Source organism: Dendrobium catenatum, unplaced genomic scaffold (genome assembly GCF_001605985.2).
Source record: "Dendrobium catenatum unplaced genomic scaffold, ASM160598v2 fragScaff_scaffold_1209, whole genome shotgun sequence".
NCBI classification, from domain to species: domain Eukaryota; kingdom Viridiplantae; phylum Streptophyta; class Magnoliopsida; order Asparagales; family Orchidaceae; genus Dendrobium; species Dendrobium catenatum.
The window spans coordinates 830,683-849,917 of NW_021319671.1; the positions used below are offsets into that span (position 1 = coordinate 830,683).

At 35.0% G+C, this 19,235-nt stretch overlaps 1 protein-coding gene across 1 annotated transcript; it reads left to right on the top strand.

Annotated features, from left to right (window-relative positions):
• Positions 1–5,024: 5,024 nt before the first annotated feature.
• On the top strand, positions 5,025–16,950 carry LOC110101587 (ATPase family AAA domain-containing protein 3-like). The gene is made up of 8 exons (XM_020829551.2): positions 5,025–5,419; positions 5,511–5,606; positions 12,175–12,285; positions 12,365–12,674; positions 13,728–13,818; positions 15,470–15,797; positions 15,888–16,036; positions 16,114–16,950. Exons 1-8 carry the CDS (start codon positions 5,111–5,113, stop codon positions 16,622–16,624), a joined length of 1,905 nt encoding a protein of 634 aa, XP_020685210.1. The 5' UTR covers positions 5,025–5,110; the 3' UTR covers positions 16,625–16,950.
• The last annotated feature ends 2,285 nt before the right edge of the window (positions 16,951–19,235 follow it).

Below are 19,235 nucleotides of genomic sequence, written 5' to 3' on the forward strand. Positions count from 1 at the left end.
AATTCATTAATTTACCCTAGGGAGATCCAGAATGTCATCATTTTGTACCTTCAAATACAATGTTTCACCCTTACTTCAAGAATGCATTGGGTGCAATTGACAGCACACATATACCTGCAATAGTCAACATCAACATACAAAACCATTATCGTAACTATAAGGGATTCACTTCACATAAAGTTATGGCTGTAGTGTCATTTAATAGACAGTTTGTATATGTAGCATTTGGGTGAGAAGGGTCACCTGCAGATATGCGTGTGCTAAGATGGGCTGTAGAGCAAGGTCAATTTGGAGTGCCCCGCAATCATTATTACTTGGTTGATTCAGGCTACACAAACAGTGGTAAGTTGATTGCTCCTTTTCGAAGATATCAATATCATCTAACTGATTATTAAGGAAGTACAAACAGAAGATATACAAATCAATAAGAATTATTTAATTACTAACATGCCCAATTGTGAAATATGGTAGAGAGAACATTCGGGATTTGGAATGAACGTTTCAAGTGTTGACTCACATGAGGAAGTTTCCTGTTACGTTCAAGTTGATCTAATTATTGCATGTGTAGTTTTGTACAACTTTATAAGTCGATATGATGGACATGATATGTATTTCAATATGTCATAGACATAAATGGAGCACGATAGTGAATGTGGAAATGGTGAAATGTCGAATGAAGATCATAACTTGCACACAACAATAGGAAAACGGATTCAATGAGAAGCGATAAGACATGTCATCCTAGCTGATATGTGGAATGTCCGAGTAAGGATTTATGTATGCATTAATAATAATTTACCTTTCATTACATTATTTATGTAAATTTTCATTTTTTTTTATTTCAGATAAATTGTCAAAGATACTCTCCAATATAACAAATATCAACATCACCATTATGTTGTAGTGAACTATCATGTAGTTGTTAAGTACAACAACAACAACAACAACATCAAGCCTTTATCCCACTACGTGGGGTCGGCTACATGAATCCTTTTTCTCCATTGTGTCCTATTAAAAGTCAAATTCTGCTGTTGTTAAGGCTTGTTAACAACTATCATGTAGTTGTTAAGTAGTGTAAAAAAAAATCATGTTGTCATGTACACTTTTATGCATTTAGATGTTTTCGTTGAATGATGTTATGTTTGGTTTATTATTTGACATAGATTTATCTCTAATTTATAACAGCTATACTTAAGTGGTTTCATATTACTCCTTCAATTTTAAATCTCCAACTATTTTAAATCCTGTAATCTGTTGCCAAACAACTTCTCTGATTTTAACAGGATTTAAAAGTTGTCATACCAAACACTTTTCAAGATTTATGAGCCTAGAATTTACTAAATCTAGATTTACAGGATTTAGTAAATCCTACTAAAATCGAATCCAATCTGATACCAAACACACCCTTAGGAGGATAGAAATTGAAGAGGAGCAACATCGATTTGGTAGCCAAGGGCCCAAAACTCTTCCTTACGTGAAGCAGGGGAACGATTGTGGCGCCCCAAGATCTAACTTGGAAAGAATTATTCCGTGAATCCATTAAATCAGTCTTCTACCAGAGCTATCTATAATCTATTGTGACGCCCTAAGATCTAACTTAAAAAGAATTATTCCGTGAATCCATTAAATCAGTCTTCTACCAGAGATATCTATAATCATTAATCAGTGATAAACAGTCTAACAAAATCTATAATTTCAAACATCAAGTAAACATTTATATTCATTCTCCAAAGTTCATTTACAATACTCAGGATCTCAACAATGATCACATCTCCAACTAGTCCTGAGTATAAAAGAATAACTATAACAAAAAAGAACTAAACCTGAAGATCTCAGATCAACCTCACATTCCTGCTCCCTTGCCCAGACCTGAAAATATTAACCACATATAATGAGCTTCAAAAAGCCCAACAAGTCACCCAAGCCTACAACTGAAATCAAAGCACGGTACTGAAACAATATACATGTCAATTAGTCAAATCCATACCAGTCACTTACGTATGATCATTGAATCTATGCAGATACGAAAATCAGTAATCAATGCAATAATCGATAAAATCCACAGTCATCGGTAGGAGAATCGATAAACAGTGGAAAATCCATAATGCTCAATAAATCAATACATACGTCAATTCCATCATATCTGAAAACATCAGTCAAATCTATAACATATCAATAGAATCAATCAAATCATTGACTAAAGAAATTATCTCTGATCAATACAGTAAAAATATATTCTATATCACATGGTCAATGTATCACATGAAGCAGATCAATATTTGGTGTATCAATGAATCAATGATATCAGTAAATCTATAATATCAATGAATCAATAGTATCAGTGTCCGTAGTATCAATGAATCAATGCAATATTAATATCTATATCAGTGACATGTACAGTATGTAGTATCAATGAAATCGTACAGTAACTGTAAACCCGTAAATCCGTATGTAAAACCATTCAATATCAATAAATCTTCAATAAATCCGTCGATATAAATAAATGCGTACGATAATCAATAAATCAATCAGTAACAATAGATCAATTCAATATCAGTAAATCCATAAGGTAAATACTTAAAACATGCAATTCAACACAATAGTCTTACTCGATAAGTACAATCACTGGCTATTAAGGCGTTTTTCAAGGTTAATATCGATGTATTATTGTATCCGTTGGTTCAATAGAGTCGTCACTATTGCCCGTCGGCCGCCCGTCGGCATACTCCTTATGACTCCCAATCGTTATATCGATGATCAATAGAGGATAACACCAAACCCTTTTTAAAGGAAAGCCCATCAGCCCACCATCCTGTACAGATCAAATTAATCTCCAACTAATGGTTCAACCAGTCTTTACTTGCCTTTCAGTAATATAACAGTAATTTCAATCATATATCCACATTTATATACATCTCATGAATACATTGCAACCAATAAACACAATTTAACTCAACTGAAGAAAATCCCTTAACATATCGTATAGTAGACAGAAGTCGGTGTAAAAGGCTCAGTTCTAGAAAATTACCAAATTACTAGAAATTGTGTAAAACAACGTTTCAAAACTTTACTTGTATTGAATAAATATTTTTCAACAGCATGATAATTTCCTATTCGATAAAAACACATCAGAATTCAAAATACCCGGTGAAAACTTTCCAGAAAATATTTAAATCGTACAAAAACATCAGTTCAATAACATACCAAAAGTTACGAGGTAAAAGTTTCGTCAATACAAAGATATGCACGTTTTTCGGTAACGGAAACACAAAACGGAGCAAAGAAATACCAAAACTTGAAATCTTTGAAATTAGAAATAGGATTCAGAGTCCTTACTGCGAGGCGAACAAATCTTTCAACAACGGCGTCGGACGAAAAGCGCACTGCGAGCTCCAAAACCAAGCTTTTTCCTCTCTTTTTCCTTCTCTTTCTCTCTCCTGATTTTTATCTTTCTTCAAAATATCTCAAACTATCTCAAATACGATACTTATCAAACAGGATCGTCCCGGACGATTCCTACTCTTCCCGGGACAATTTGCCCTCTGGACAAATCTCGTCCAGACGAAGTGTCTTCGTTCTTGGACGATTTGCTCTCTGGACAAATTTCGCCCCGACGAACCAAATTTCGTTCTGGGACGAACCTCTCAGTCCACAGATTATGTACTGATCGTCCCGGACGATCCTGCTTCGTCCTGGACGATCCTAGAAGGAAATCGGGCTTTCACAACGAAGAGGTAACCCTCATCTTCGCCGGACGCCCTACGTTCTGCCAGAACTTCACCTGAAGTTCTCATCTTTGCCAGGCCATTGTCAAAGACTCTCATCTTTACCAGATCATCATCTAAGGCCCGGAGTTCTTCCTGATCATCATATAAGGCCTGAAGTTCTACCAGACCATTACTCGACATCCAGACTTCTATTGTAAAATTGCTATTTGTAATTTGATCGTCCTTAAAGACGAGCCAGCTAATTGTAATTAACTCAAGTTCTAGTGAAATCTTTTCAACTGGGCTAGGCCCCGTGGTTTTTTCCCTTTTAAGGGTTTTCCACGTAAAAAATTTTGTGTTCTCTGTGTGTGAGCTGGATATCCGTATAACGCTAAGAAAAACGATTAAAACTCTATTACCGCGTATATTCTAGTCCACAATATACCTGCAGTAGTTAGCATCAACATACAGAACCGTTATCATAACTGTAAGGGATTCACTTCACATAATGTTATGGCTGTAGTGTCATTTGATAGACAGTTCATATATGTAGCATTTGAGTGAGAAGGGTCAGCTGCATATATGCGTGTGCTAAGATGGGCTGTAGAGCAAGGTCAATTTGGAGTGCCCCGCAATCATTATTACTTAGTTGATTCATGCTACAAAAACACTAGTAAGTTGATTGCTACTTTTCGAGGATATCGATATCATCTAGCTGATTATCGAGGAAGTAAAAACAAAAGATATACAAATCAACAAGAATTATTTAATCACTGACATGCCCAATTGTGAAATATGGTAGAGAGAACATTCGAGATTTGGAAGGAACGTTTCAAGTGTTGACTCACATGAGGAAGTTTCATGTTATTGTTCAAGCTGATTTGGTTATTGCATATGCAGTTTTGTACAACTTTATAGGTTGATATCATTGACATGATATGTATTTCAATAAGTCATAGATATAAATAGAATAGATAGTTCCATTTTATCCTTGTAATTATAATTATAATAATTAAAATAAAAGGTTGAGATTTGATTTGAATAATTAAAATTAATTAAAATGAATGATAGATTTGATGCGGAACAAAATTCAGACTCATTTATAATAGTAGTATACATTTGCAATGAAATAACTCCAAATTAGTTTTCTCAAAATTTACATATAAAACACAATAGAATAGATAGTTCCATTAAACCCTAGCGCCAGCTTGGGTGGCAAGGCACATCGAACGGACATCAATTGCCCACTTTCACGATCAACGGCTGTTGCAGCCATTTTCCTGCAACGCCTTTTCATTCTTAAACCCTACGCTTCTCAAAACCCTTCTTTTTCCCCAAATTACGGGGGCTGCTTTACTCCGCCAATTACCTCCAGCTCTGGTCTAAAATTCTTCGGCGAGGGCATGGCTAGAGCTCCCCTTGCACTTCTATCCTCCGCCGTAGCCTCGGCGGCGGTGGCGGTGGATTGGGCCTACGCCGATAGCACATTCCACTTTCCTGCTTTCTCTTCTCCTTCTACACCACCTCTGCAAGATTCTTCCGCCGGCGCTGCCGCTACTGGGGCTGGCCCTCCGCAGCAGCCCCCCTCGCCGGAGGAGACTAGGGTGCGCAACGACAATCCCCGGACCACTGCGTCAGGATTCGATCCAGAAGCGTTGGAGAGGGGAGCTAAAGCCTTGAGAGAGATCAACAATTCATCGCACGCCAAGAAGGTAGCCACATGATATTGCTTTATTTTATTGTGTTTGATAACATAGTCTTAGAATATAAACTTAAGTTGTAAATTGCCTTTTGTTTTTGTAGGTTTTTGAATTGTTGAGAAAGCAAGAAGAGACGAGGCAAACAGAGTTGGCTGCAGAGAAAGCAAAGTTCCAGGCTCTACAATCTCAGCATGAAACTGTAAGTTTGAAATTGGAATTATACTATCTTTGAAAGGAGGCTTTGGTCTTCCTATAGCTCTGATGGCAGAAATATAAAAAAGGCCGTCTACAGCTGGATTAAAATCTCAATCTTTATTGTCTTGCTGTATGTAAATAATGATATTAAATCACAGGATAGTTTCCCGGAGAACAAACGGAAGATGTAAGCATCTTACTGGAGAGTTGGTACCCCGTAGCCGTAGGAGAAGCTTCAGACACTTAAGTTATACGATGTACACAAAGGAACTGCCTAAATGTCTGCATTATTATCATGCTTTTGTTAAGGCCGAAGGATCCAGGGGCGGAGCTAGGATTTTTTCATATGGGGGCACAAATGATTGAATTTTTAAAAACCCCTCAACTTTTTTTCATCCGGGCTTGGGACCGGCATAAGTAAACAAAGTTATAACATTGCAAGACATAAAGTGTAAAAAATAACATAAAGTCATAACTTGTATAGGGAAATTTTTTTGCTCCAATACCAGTCTTAACTTGCTTGTTTCAAAACTTCTCAATTTAAACCCTAAAATTATGCAAAAATTATATTAACAAGCATTGATAGAAAAACCAAAGATGAACATTAGTAAATCTTTATACGAATTAATATATCTCTCAGAGAAAACTTTTTAAATGATTTAGGCTCTTAAATAGATATATCTTAATTTCACATAGAAAGCTTTTTAAATGATGCAGGTAGCAGGATCTTGTTAAGAACATTCATCTTCACTAGAAATTTTCTCTTCTTAATATCAGGAGTGTCAAAAAATAGTAAGAAGCAATATTAATACGAATCCATATTATATCTCAGAGATAGAGATACCTGATTGGGTGACTAAAAGAAGTGAGGGAGTAGGGACTCCGGACAGACTCACAAACCAGACTCGTTACGAGGACCACGAGTTCATTGTTCATTACTCGCAATGGATTAGCCAAAGTAAGCGCAAAAGCCGGAAGGAAGTGCAAATTTGAGAAGAAGCGCGGAACCGAAACGGCGGAAGGAGAAGTGTGGAACCAAAACTGTTCGAAGAAGCATGAAAAATTGGAACGGTGGAAGGGAGCGTGGAATACTTAAAGGAAATAATGGCCTATTTTTTCCCCCTAATTATGGATTATTATACATAGCTTGTTTTTAAACTGTAATTAATCCTAATTAAGCATTAGCTAAGCGGTTAGTGGGGGCTCGTGCCCCTAGGGTCCCCATGCTAAATCCGCCCCTGGAAGGATTTCTAACTCCAAGTTTGACCACCTAAGATCTATAAAGTGGAATGGAGTATAATTAATAAATTCGGCTTCATGCGGTTGATGGGTAGTGCTTTGCCCTCACCAATGGACTTCAAACACAAGAACTCTCATAACTCTCCAAGAAACAAAGTGAAGAAATTTTTTTATCATAATAATCATCATCCTCTCCAAAGAGGGAGAGGGGTATATAAATAAACAAAATACAATAACATGTCCAATGATAAAAGTGCCCCTGGGTCACATAAGCCTACTCCCTCAAGTGAGGGTAAAAACGAAAAATATACATAATAAAATAAAATACAAGTAGATGCTCAAAAATAAATTGGCCTAATCGTAGCCGTCGATCTCCTGCTCCTTCTCTGATAGACTTTTCACGATCGGATGTTCTCATCACTAAGATGATTACTTGAGCTTACCAACCAAATGATAACTCTTCTCTTCTTTGAATTCTCCCTTGATCTAATTTACTCTTTTCCTTCCTTGGAAGCCCTTAGGTAGAGAAGAAAGATGCTTGTGCCCCATTCTTTGGAGAATAAGAGAGAAAAAGAGCTAGAGAGGCTGAGCATTAAAGAGTGATTGAGGGAAAGGAAATATAATTGCTTTTCATTCATATCTTCCTTAATGAATTCCTATTAAAAAAAAGGAAAAACACTTTATTCAAATTCAAAACGAATGCTTTTCATCCTCAAAATGGGATAAGTGGAGTTATTCTCTTCTCATTCCTAGTTAATAGGCCCTTGTATTCTTGTTGAGGATAAGAGTTTGAGTAGGTAAGATTCTTCAGTCCATGTAGCCTTCTATGTAGCTTCATGTATGGCTTATGTACACTCAATTGTCTTGCATTTTAACCAACTTTTAATGGCGTTTAGAGCCTTTTAGTTTTTTTTTTTTTCATTATCATATATCATCATCATCAATATGCTTATTTATTATTTAGTTCTGAATTTATGAATCCTCATTATTATTCTTTCTTGGCCGGCGCTCCTAATTTATTAAACTTATTCTTCGAAAATATTTTGAACAATTTTTAACAATGTTATCTTAGGCTTTACTCTTATCATCCTTAGTCCTCAAAAAACTAATTTTATTTATTCATCAATTGAGTGCATTTTCTATTATTCAGTTCACCACCCCTTTTCCTTCATTTTATTTCTTCAATTAGTTAGAATGGGAAATCTTCTTGCTTCCCTTTGTTGTAGCTCACATTTCCTTGTTTCATTTAGCTTGCTTGATTGTGTTACCATATTTGCAATCTTATAACCTTCTTTGCTCTTTTTGCATAATGGTGGTGGTTTTCTTCTCCATAATGTTGTCTTCTTGTGGTACCCCTCTTTGTTTTACATTTAGATCCTATACAATAGACAGAACTACTCTTTGGTCTTCATTATCATGAAGGAAAGAAGATTCAAATATGGCTTTCAACATTCATTATAGAGTCTATATGCATGTAAGTAGGGTTGAGAGTTTAGCCTGAAGATTGCTTAAAGATTTAATCAATTTTTTCTCAGAGCTATAAGCCAATATTTTGATACCATTTTTGAACTAGCCTAGATTGAATTTAGTTGCTTGCAATCAACTATATATATATGAATTGATGCATATTGGACTAATAGCGTCTTTTCGTATGGAGCTAAACACATAACCTCACTAAACCTAATAATATTATTCCTTTCGTAATCTCAGATAGGAGTTTTAGGAAGTCAATGAAGATGCTTTCGTAAGGCTGACCAAGTATTGGAACTGGCTTCTTTTTTATCATCAATTTTCGACATGTTTTAGAGGAGACATCATTTGAGATTAATTTCACCTCCAATTGCATATTGGGCTAATTTGTTGAAGGGTGTATAATTAATGGTCATAATTGAGTAGCCCATCTTTCATGAATCATGCAAAAAGCTGATGACTAATCTTCCTTGAGTTTTTTGATTCCATGAACTCATGATCAATTGTTTATAATTCACTAAAATTTTCATGATGCAAGGGCAAGATCAGCATTATCACAAATAAAGTCTAAATATATTTATAATTTGGTCACTTTGACACCAATATAGGTATGCCATCCACCTCATGTGACCTGTTTACTATAATTTTGATTGAATTTTAGACGTTGTAGTGGTTGGCAATCTACATATAGGATTGTCTCCTTCCCTAAAAGGTTTCTCTAATACTCTGTAGCTGACTGCAATGCAAATAACTCATTGTTGACTAATTTTTATGAGCTCAATACTACATTTTAGAATGATAGGCTGAAGTATCTTATAGTGAATGTTTATGACTCCAATGGCATAACTAGTTTCATCATTCTTTAACTTGAAAGGATCTACGGGAAATAGGAAAAGAAGGGCTCAAATTGATGCTTTAGTGATCTCTTTTAGCAATTGGATGACATTCTCCTTGAGCTTTTATTAGTTGATTTTTGGCTAACTCGCGAGAGGGCATGTTGAGGGGTGGCCAACATTTGGGAGCTGGTGAATGAACCTCCTTTTGCATTGACAAACACTTGTGAAGTTCCTCACTTTTGACAAGGTGCTTGATTTTGGCCATTCTTGGATGCCCTTTATTTTTCCATGATCTTTTTTCTATTTTCTCTGTTCCTCCTTTTATCAAAAGTCTTAGATAAACAAGTTGATGAGGACATCGTTCAGAGATTCATACACGTGTATCGATGACGGAATCGTAGATCGACAGTTACGATTCAGCGCCTTTACTTTTGATGCATTTCTTTATGTTATGATTTATGTAGTTTTGTTGTTTTCCAAATTTACCCCTATGGGTAAGTGTCTTGTTATTGTAGCCCGGAGGGCAATTGCGTACTTTTCTTTTTTTCATGTTTGAGACCTATATATTGTGGTCTTATGTGTTGTAAGAGGATGATGATTTGATAATGAAAATTTTATGTATTTTCTTATTCTTCTTGTGTGAGCACTAGAGAGAAGGGAGAGAGAGCTCGAGGTGAGCAAGCGCAATACCCGCCAGTCGCCGGAAGGGTCCGCGGCTCGTGGTTCCATTTATTTCATTTTGCTTTTCTTTTTTTCTCCCCATCCCACCCGTCGGCTTACCCTAGTCCCTTCGCTGTCAACCATTTTTGCCCACCCAATTTCCCCTCACAACTCTACCCCTCAAGCCCCACCGCCGGCCTAACCCCACTTTTTCCCCCAACCGAATTCCCAAGCCTCCCACCACCATGTCGCCGGCTCCCCATTGGCCATCCCACCGTTAATGATGATTAATGTCATCATTACCACTTACCAAAATAGCCCCATTGATTTAGGAAGATAACTCCTCAATTTGAAATTCAAATTTTGAATTTCAAAATCTTTCCTAATTTGACAAAGCCATTTTTGAAAAGTTTTAAACATCATTCAATTTATTTTTAAATTGGATTTGATTTAAGTTTCCTCTTCCTTATTGAGAAAACTTAATTTGGAAGCTTTTAAATCCCCATCAATCCTTCCCCTTCTCCCCCTATGTCGCCGGCCCATTATTGTGCTTCTTCCCTAGTTTTTCCTATTGAAGCCCAAACTCTATTTGAATTTGAATTTAATTTCAAAACGTTTCCCTCCAATATCACTTAAACTTGAAATTAAATTCAGATTATCAAAATTCCCACCTCTCCTTCATCCAAACCCTAGCCGCCCCTCTCTTCACCAAGCCGCCTCCACCCCTTCTCCTCTCTACTAGCTTGCTCCCACTAATCAAGGCAAATATGGATGGCCGATCCTGAGGTCGACCACGGATTTGTCTTCGACAAGCAAGGAAGGACGGATATTCTTGGATCTCCATTCTTTGATGTGTACTTTGGTAACGACAAAACGGTTGATGGATACATCGACCGCATCTTATATCAACTAACGTTATCGATTGAAGTGCACATTCAACCGGGTCGTTGGATAATCGTCAGTCATCCACCGCCTCCTCCACCGTCGGTTACTCTCCATCAATGAAGGTTTTTGGCGCCACCTTCCTCGTGGTAGTATCCTTCTTCGTATGGTTCATTTTTCTCCGCTTAAGCTTAAGAGTGATTTAGTGAGAAGGTATTCAAGGTGAACCTCTCGTTATTAAATGGTGGATTATGTTATGTGGGTGTAACATCTACTATTGTATTTGAATTTTGATTGGATTGTTTGGTTTAATCTCAAAAGCATTTCTTTGCCTAAGCAAGTTGAATACTTGGAATTCCTAACTTCTCTTTATTTGCAAGCAATAATTTTATTAGCAAGTTTTAATCAATTGCCTTTTTTAATTTCTCAAGTAACTCCTAGTAGTTCCACATCACAAGTATAACACTATTCATATTTTTGCATCAAGAATAATTTGGCAATCCTTATGTTTAAACAAAATTGATTCTACATGTTGTAATTGCTCATCTTGTTTGAATAATAATAATGATAATAATAATAATAATAATAATAATAATAATAATACTCTCTCAAGAAGAAAAGAACACATTGTGGAAAACAAATTTTTTTATATTAATCAACCATCCCATTACAATAGATTAAGGCCTTATATATAGGCCATAACATGAGAAAATCAAAATTACAAAAATGCCCCTTGGGCCAAGACACTCACATAAACTATCCTAGGGATAAAATAGGAAAATACATAAAACAAGAGCTAAAATTCAGAAAATAATACATAAATGAAAATTTAAATAATGCCCGTCGATTTATGACGCCGCCTGTGATAGATGCGCCAAATCTTCGTACCGATGTCCGCATCAGGTACATTGCTTACTCCAAATTTGTAGTATGGAAAATGAAAAATGTAACTAATTTTATATCATTTTTTATTTATATACTATTTTGAGAATAGAAATTTTAATTAAGCTTTAAATCAAATGAAAGCAATTGTGTTTATATTGGAAGTTGCTTGAAGGCTTTTGTGTTCATCTTATTTTTATAGATATTAAAATTTATGAATACGCCACCATTTAAGTAGAAAATGAAACTAAAATAGCAGCAGTCAGCACAATATCCAATAAGCTTTAACGGTCAGTCTTGCCAGGAATATATTGTAATGTTTCTTTTTCTTCCCCTCCCATTTGAAGGCAGACTTAAAGGGCACAAGTGCAAAACTAAGCTTGCTTGTTTAGTTTGGAGAAAGGGCTGTTACATTTGTCACGTTTGAAGATCTTATTCGAGTGTAGCCCCATTTAGAGAAGTCTTTTAGAATTTCTTTGCTTTACTAAAATGTCAGAGTTACCTTTTTGTATTATATTATGCATTTAAAGTATCACCTTTTGAAATGTTTGATATGAATCTTCATGATAATTTGGAAAATGTTGAATTTTTCCTATCTTGCAGGATAGGCAACGTGTGATATATGAAGAACAGAAAAAACTGGTTCAGCAACAGGCACAAACAAAGGCTCAAATGGCTCGCTATGAGGATGAATTGGCTAGAAAGAGGATGCAGGCATGCCATTTCCTTATTCTCGAAATAGTTTTTGTTGCTTATAACTGATGATCTTAAGATTTTCTTTTGTTAATGCCAGGCAGAACATGAAAGTCAAAGAGCAAGAAATCAAGAACTTGTCAAAATGCAAGAAGAATCTTCCATTAGACAGGAGCAAATTCGACGGGCTACTGAAGAGCAAATTCAAGCTCAGAAACGACAGACTGAGAAAGAAAGGGCAGAGATTGAGCGTGAGACAATCCGAGTCAGAGCTCTGGCAGAAGCTGAAGGGAGAGCACATGAAGCAAAACTTGCTGAAGAGGTAAATAGACGGATGCTTGTAGAAAAAGCCAATGCTGAAAGAGAGAAATGGGTTTCAGCTATAAATACAACATTTGAGCATATAGGAGGTGATAACTCTGATGTATTCATGCATGGTCCTATTCACTTGTTTTCCATTTAATACCCTTTTCATGTTTCCAGTTTTTTGCTGCTGATTTTTTGAGTTTCAGGTGATGTTTCCTTCCTCATTTAAGTTGTTTAGCTATTTTTTATGAGTTTGGTTGGGATAGCAATTTTTTTTTAGCAATTTAGTCCCTGTGTTAGAAGTCACAGCATTTTAGGGAAGGACTTAAAATGTTTGAAAGTAGGTTTCTGGTTTAAGTTGCCCGGGCTTTCTTTTAAATTTGTTGTCTAGATGATATGGCTATTCAGATAATATTATCTATCAAATGTGCTATCAGTGATGTTGACACCCTTCTTTTTTTGTAGTCAATTTTTAGCCTTTAGATGACCTGACGCCTGGATGTTGACTAAGATCTTGGATCCAACAAGATAGGATTTAAGTGCCTCAAATGAAATTTTTATTTAAGATCCGAGAGTAAAAAAGATAATAACTACTAATAACATGATATTATTTAGCTGATGCCAATGAAACAAACAGCCCCTTGGTTTTATCTTTGTGCTGGTGTGCCAAATATGTGCAAAATGAGTTTTTTTATCCCAAATTTGAGTGAATTACTGCACTGATTACTGTTTCATATCCAGTGCTTCGTTCAAAACGTTGGCGGATGAGCAATATTGTAATCCTCATTCCGTTTGCATCTAATAACTAGACTAAAGCAGTGCTGTAATTGACTTGCATGCCTTCCTTTTTTTGTTTTAGCAAAGATTTCTGTAGTTGAACAATTTATTATCTTTGTTTAGAAATTTCATGATTTGTACAGTACTGGCTTCCCCTTCAGAAAGAATTTGTGGCATTATACTATTTTGTGTCGCAATCTCCTGAAACATTGAACAAATGTTGCTAAATTCTGCATTCTTCAATGCAGCCTATATTGATGATTACTTATTCGTGTAGTGATGATTTCTTGGAAGCTTGGGATATTAACTCTCTAGTTGGCTGCAAACATTTAAGTTAATGTTCTGCTGAGTTAATTCAACTTTTGCTTGTTATTCCTCAGGTGGGCTGCGAGCAATACTTACAGATCAGGATAAGTTGGTTGTTGCGGTGGGTGGGGTGACAGCCCTTGCTGCAGGGATCTACACTACAAGGTAATAAAGCAGCAGATTTCCAAAGTTACGATGATGGGTTTGGCAATTTTTTTGTTTGGCCATTTTGCTTTATTTTCTCTCCTTGTCTCTCTTCTCTCTCATACACATACGTACACACAGGTAGTTCAATTGTTAATATAATAACAGTACACTTTTGCCTGCCATCTAGTTACTATGTTCTTACTTTTGCAGTTACTTTATTCTCAGCCATATACACAGAATAAGCGTTAGGATGCATCTTGTCTTATCAATCTGAGTAGCAGTAATATTTTGATAGAAGAAATACCTAAATTAATTGTTTTGATATGAGAACAGTTTCGCATTTTCAGGATGGTTTTGAGTTTTAGCTACATTTCAGTGAAAGCCTTCAAAACATTCATGTTTAATCTATGCTTATCCAACTCAATATTTACTTGAACAAAGTCTGGTCAATTAAAACTTTATTTGGCTGGAGAGGCCTTAACCTTCTGGGTTGGCCCTCTCATTGAACCTAGAGTCCTTTGATTGGGGCTTCTTTGTTTTTTTGTAAAGTTTACATTTGTTTAATTTTGGAATGCAACTAAATTCAAAGATTATCATGCAATTTTGCTTCTTGGTATTGCAAGTGATGCTATTGTTACTAAGCCCATTTTCGGGGGTATCTATGTAGACATTCCTCTATGGATAACCTTCTTTTTTGATATACGCAACAAGTATTAATCTCTAGAATTCAAAATTCCGAGAGATCTCATGACTTTTTATTTCATCATTACTTCTTTTTATCTTTCATTTTCTCAAGGAAGTATGAGTTTTTATCAACAAAACTCTTAGTCATCATTATTATCATTATTAGCCTCATCCTAAATATTTTGTGATGGCTTTATGAACTTTTATTTTTCATTATTTCTTCTTGAATATTGCTTGAGATAGTAAGCCTATTCTTAATAAATCATTTTAAACAACTTCTATTCATGTAATCCTTAGATTTATCCTTTTTTTTATTCATAAATCTTCTGAAACTAATTTTATCTAATTATCTTATGGGTGTAGTTTCTACTCTTTGTTGTATGTGCCCAAACACGTAACTGTATTTTCAATTATCAAATGTTCAATAAATATTTCTCCAACCATTTTACTAATATAATCATTCCTTAAGTTGTCCTTCACAGTTTCATCTCATTCTTATCTTAATATTCTCATTTTTTTCGCAATCAACTTAGATTTCTGACTTTTTACTGGTCAGCATTTAGATTCACATAAAATCACGAGCCTAATAACATTTCTATAAAATTTTCCTTTGTTAATGAAACCCATGCTTCATGTTTTCCTTCTTTATTCTACATCTGCCTTTATTGAGAACAAAGCTGGTTGGTCGTCTGGCAAAACTTGCTCTATTGCTCTTTAACTTTGAAGAATGAAGAACTGTTGCATGCTTATACTCATCTACCTGTTTTTTAATACTCACAATGGTGCTTAACTAATCGATGACTTGGGCGTGCTGAGAAGCTGTTTTGAACATAAAATTGATATTCGCTAAGATCAATTCTTGGAAGTTTAGGTTCAATTTATTGATCTTGTATGTGTTCCTACATTTATATGCTGAACCATCAAATCTTCATATAAACTGCCCACTCTTGCGTTGATATCTTATAGATTTCTTTTGGATCAACAGAGAAGGTGCTCGGGTGGTCTGGGGCTACGTCGATCGGATACTTGGCCAGCCATCTCTTATTCGAGAGTCCTCGCGGGGGAAGTATCCTTGGTCTGGTTTATTTTCCCGTGCCATGAGCTCATTGCGGAGCAAAGGAAACAATGCCACAACAAATGGTAATGGTTTTGGCGATGTGGTTCTGCATCCTTCTCTTCAAAAGAGAGTTGAACAGCTTGCAAAGGCAACTTCCAATACAAAAGAGCATCAGGCACCTTTTCGTAATATGCTATTTTATGGTCCTCCTGGAACAGGAAAAACCATGGCTGCCCGAGAGTTGGCTCGTAAATCTGTATGACAAAAATAATTTGAATTTATAAGCATGATTGAAAGCTTTCTATGTATATTTCCAAGTCTAATCAAGCGTTCGAATTATCTCCAGGGACTAGATTATGCATTGATGACTGGTGGAGATGTTGCACCTTTGGGATCACAGGCAGTAACCAAGATACATCAATTGTTTGATTGGGCGAAGAAATCCAACCGGGGATTGCTGCTCTTCATCGATGAAGCCGATGCATTCTTATGCGAGTAAGTGATTCTTTTCATCTCTAGATGTTGCCTAGTGATACCATTCCATTGAACCATCTTCATAATTTCAATTTCAGACGCAACAAGACCTACATGAGTGAAGCCCAGCGAAGCGCTCTCAATGCACTTCTTTTCCGCACGGGTGATCAATCCAAGGACATTGTTCTTGCCCTTGCGACTAATCGACCGGGCGATCTTGATTCCGCTGTTGCCGATCGCATTGACGAGGTCCTTGAATTCCCCCTTCCCGGTGAAGACGAACGGTTCAAGCTGCTTAAGCTTTATCTCGAGAAGTACATCGTAAAGGCAGGGGAGAGAAAGGGTGGCATGCTTAGCCTTTTCAAGCCTCAGCCGCAGAAAATAGAAATCAAAGGCATCACTGATGATATTTTAAGGGAAGCAGCAGCCAAGACTGATGGTTTCTCAGGTAGGGAAATAGCCAAGTTAATGGCGAGTGTACAAGCTGCAGTTTATGGAAGCAAAGACTGTGAATTGAACTCTAGCCTCTTTAGAGAGGTTGTCGATTACAAAGTTGCCGAGCATCGGCAGCGAAGAATGCTGGCAGGTGGTGCTTCAGGAGAAGCCTGAGGTTTTTGTAGTGATATAGATGAGGTACAGTGGACAACATCACAAGAGAGGCAGCAGGTGAGGAACTGATCTCATTTTTTTCCAAGTTTAGTTTTCAATAGTTGCTTCCCATTCTCTGGGGATTTTGGCCAAATATTGACAGTATATGGATGCCTGCCTTTATTATTTATTCATATTGCCATTTGGTTACAAGTAGGAGTTAGTAAATTTTGTAAATTCAGATTTACTACATCTTAGAGGCAAGAAGTTTTGAAAATTATTTGATATGATAGATGTTACATATGAGTAAGTTCTAATAAATTGTTTTACTGATATTTCATGATTTAGAGGGCTGTTTGGTATTCTATTTAGGTTGGCATCCTAATGGTTTTCAAGCTTTAATTCTCTCAAGATTTATTATATCTGAACTTATAGGATTTACTAAACCCTGTTAGGTGAAATGAAGAAGAAAAGGCACAATGAGAAGTGTAAATCTCTTTTAAATTCTATCTTGTACCAGATTTATTAATGAGTTGTTTGATTGTAAGTATTTAGAATTCAGATTGTTTTAGATAGTTTAAATTAAATGTATTGTATTTGAAATATTTAGTGGTTTGATTGAGTGTAAAATTAATGTAGAAGATTTTTTTTTTGGGTGTGAGGTATGATGTAAAATGAATTCAGTGTAAGATCTGATGGTAGTGGGCATTGACGACAATGATGATTGGTTGTTTTGGCAACGAGGATGGTGGTAGTGTTGAGAGACTGTTGTGGGCGATCGGGCGTGGTTTATAGTGATGGCTAGGGGTGATAGATTGTGACGGTGATGGGTGGCAAACGGTGGGCGGCGAATTAAACATCATTCTTGCAGTGTATTACAATTAGCTTAGATCAGATGAATTCTAAATATATTGAAAATGAATTAATTGAAGGATTTCGAATTCCTTCAAATATTATTTTGCATCACCTTTACCTCCAACCTAATATCTAAATTCTCAAAATCTTTGTATTTGTTTTGTAGTACACTCTTAGTACTTATAGTCAAATAGCCTCTAAATCTAAGATTTAGTTAAAAAAAGACAGGAAAATGAGATAAGGAAAGTTAGTAGATTTTATGTGGCTAAAAAAAATTATTTGGCAATATTTTTCTTAAATCCTAATTATAAATTGTTAGACTATTGTTAAAGATAAGATTTTGACTTTGTTTTAATACAAGATTTTGTAAAGGGAGAATTTTTTTTTAATTTATCGAATCTTGTGAATGGTGGGTTTTAAGAAATTTTAAATTTAATAATAATGAGGCTGAAAAGAGATTTATTAGAATAATAGGATTTAAAATCTCAAAAAAATTCTATTTGGCAGTATTTATTTAAACAAAATGTAACCTAAATTTACCTAAAACAGGATACTAACAGCTGGTAAGAGTGCTGCAGCATTTTCATGGTTTGAAGGATATTCTGTGTTTTCCAAATTCAATTTTGTGCAGACATTTGATTTCTGCTTTTGCTGCTAAATATCTGTCTCAATTTGGGTTGACTTTTGTTCAAAACTCAGGTTTAGCTTTGGACAGTTTTTTTATTGTTTTTAAAATATTTTTTTAATTAATAAAATTTTAAAGTATTTTAAAAAATAATAAAAAAGTTGTCTCAAATGAACCCTTAATCTCATATTTTACTAAATAACGATATTAAGGCTTCATTTGATTATTTTGTATATTTTTTAAAAGATAGTTTTAAAACTGTCGTTTGAAAGAACGTAATTTTCTAACGGAGAAGTTCATATTAGAAAGCTTTTGAAAATAATACAAAAATAACGTTATTCAGAATGTGATTAAGGAACAACTAAATTTTTTCTGCTTTATCATTGCCAGATGGAAAAAGTCTAAACCTGTGTAATTGATTTTATTTCAATGTAATATTTTGATACAAATTTTTGTATTAAATAAAAAATACACAACATGGATTAAAAAATTATGAGACATATATTTAGATTTATGCATTATAAAACTTGTTATCTACAACATTAAAATATATCTAATTATTTTCAAAAATAATTTGTATCAAAAAATTCAAACAAATTTTTTTTCTTAACTATGATAGTTATGTTAGAGATTAGAAGCAACTAATTGGATTTCTTCATGCGTAATCTTCTAATATTTATTACTATATATATATATACACTTATACTAATCATATATATATATATATCTATATTATATATATTATATTATATATTATTTATATATTGTAATATTAATAATATCATATCACTAATAGTTAACGTTCAAATTATGCAAAGTGATGTTAACACAATAATAGATGAAACTATTGGCTCCAATAATCCCATTAGAACATGTTCACAACTAAAAATAGGAGGTTAGAAAGAGAATGTTATATGGACCAACTTTGAAAGATATATATTGATTATTATCTAATCCCAAGGCAATATTAGAAATATGATTTATTGAAAATAAAAAGTAAAATCAAAAACTTAAGTTTATTAAGTCACATATAGTATCAAACATCATTAACACAGTATATTAAAAGATTCATGTCATGATTATTCGATAAATTTTACTGGTGTTGACTACCAAAATCCAATACCCTCATTTTTTTCATACAGGATTTGAGAC

Bases quoted from the DNA above. Each gene is read 5' to 3' on its own strand.
- LOC110101587 (XM_020829551.2), top strand. From the start codon at position 5,111: ATGGCTAGAGCTCCCCTTGCACTTCTATCCTCCGCCGTAGCCTCGGCG. The intron at 5,607-12,174 runs GTAAGTTTGAAA...CCTATCTTGCAG, and splicing joins TACAATCTCAGCATGAAACT to GATAGGCAACGTGTGATATA. The intron at 12,286-12,364 runs GCATGCCATTTC...TGTTAATGCCAG, and splicing joins TGGCTAGAAAGAGGATGCAG to GCAGAACATGAAAGTCAAAG.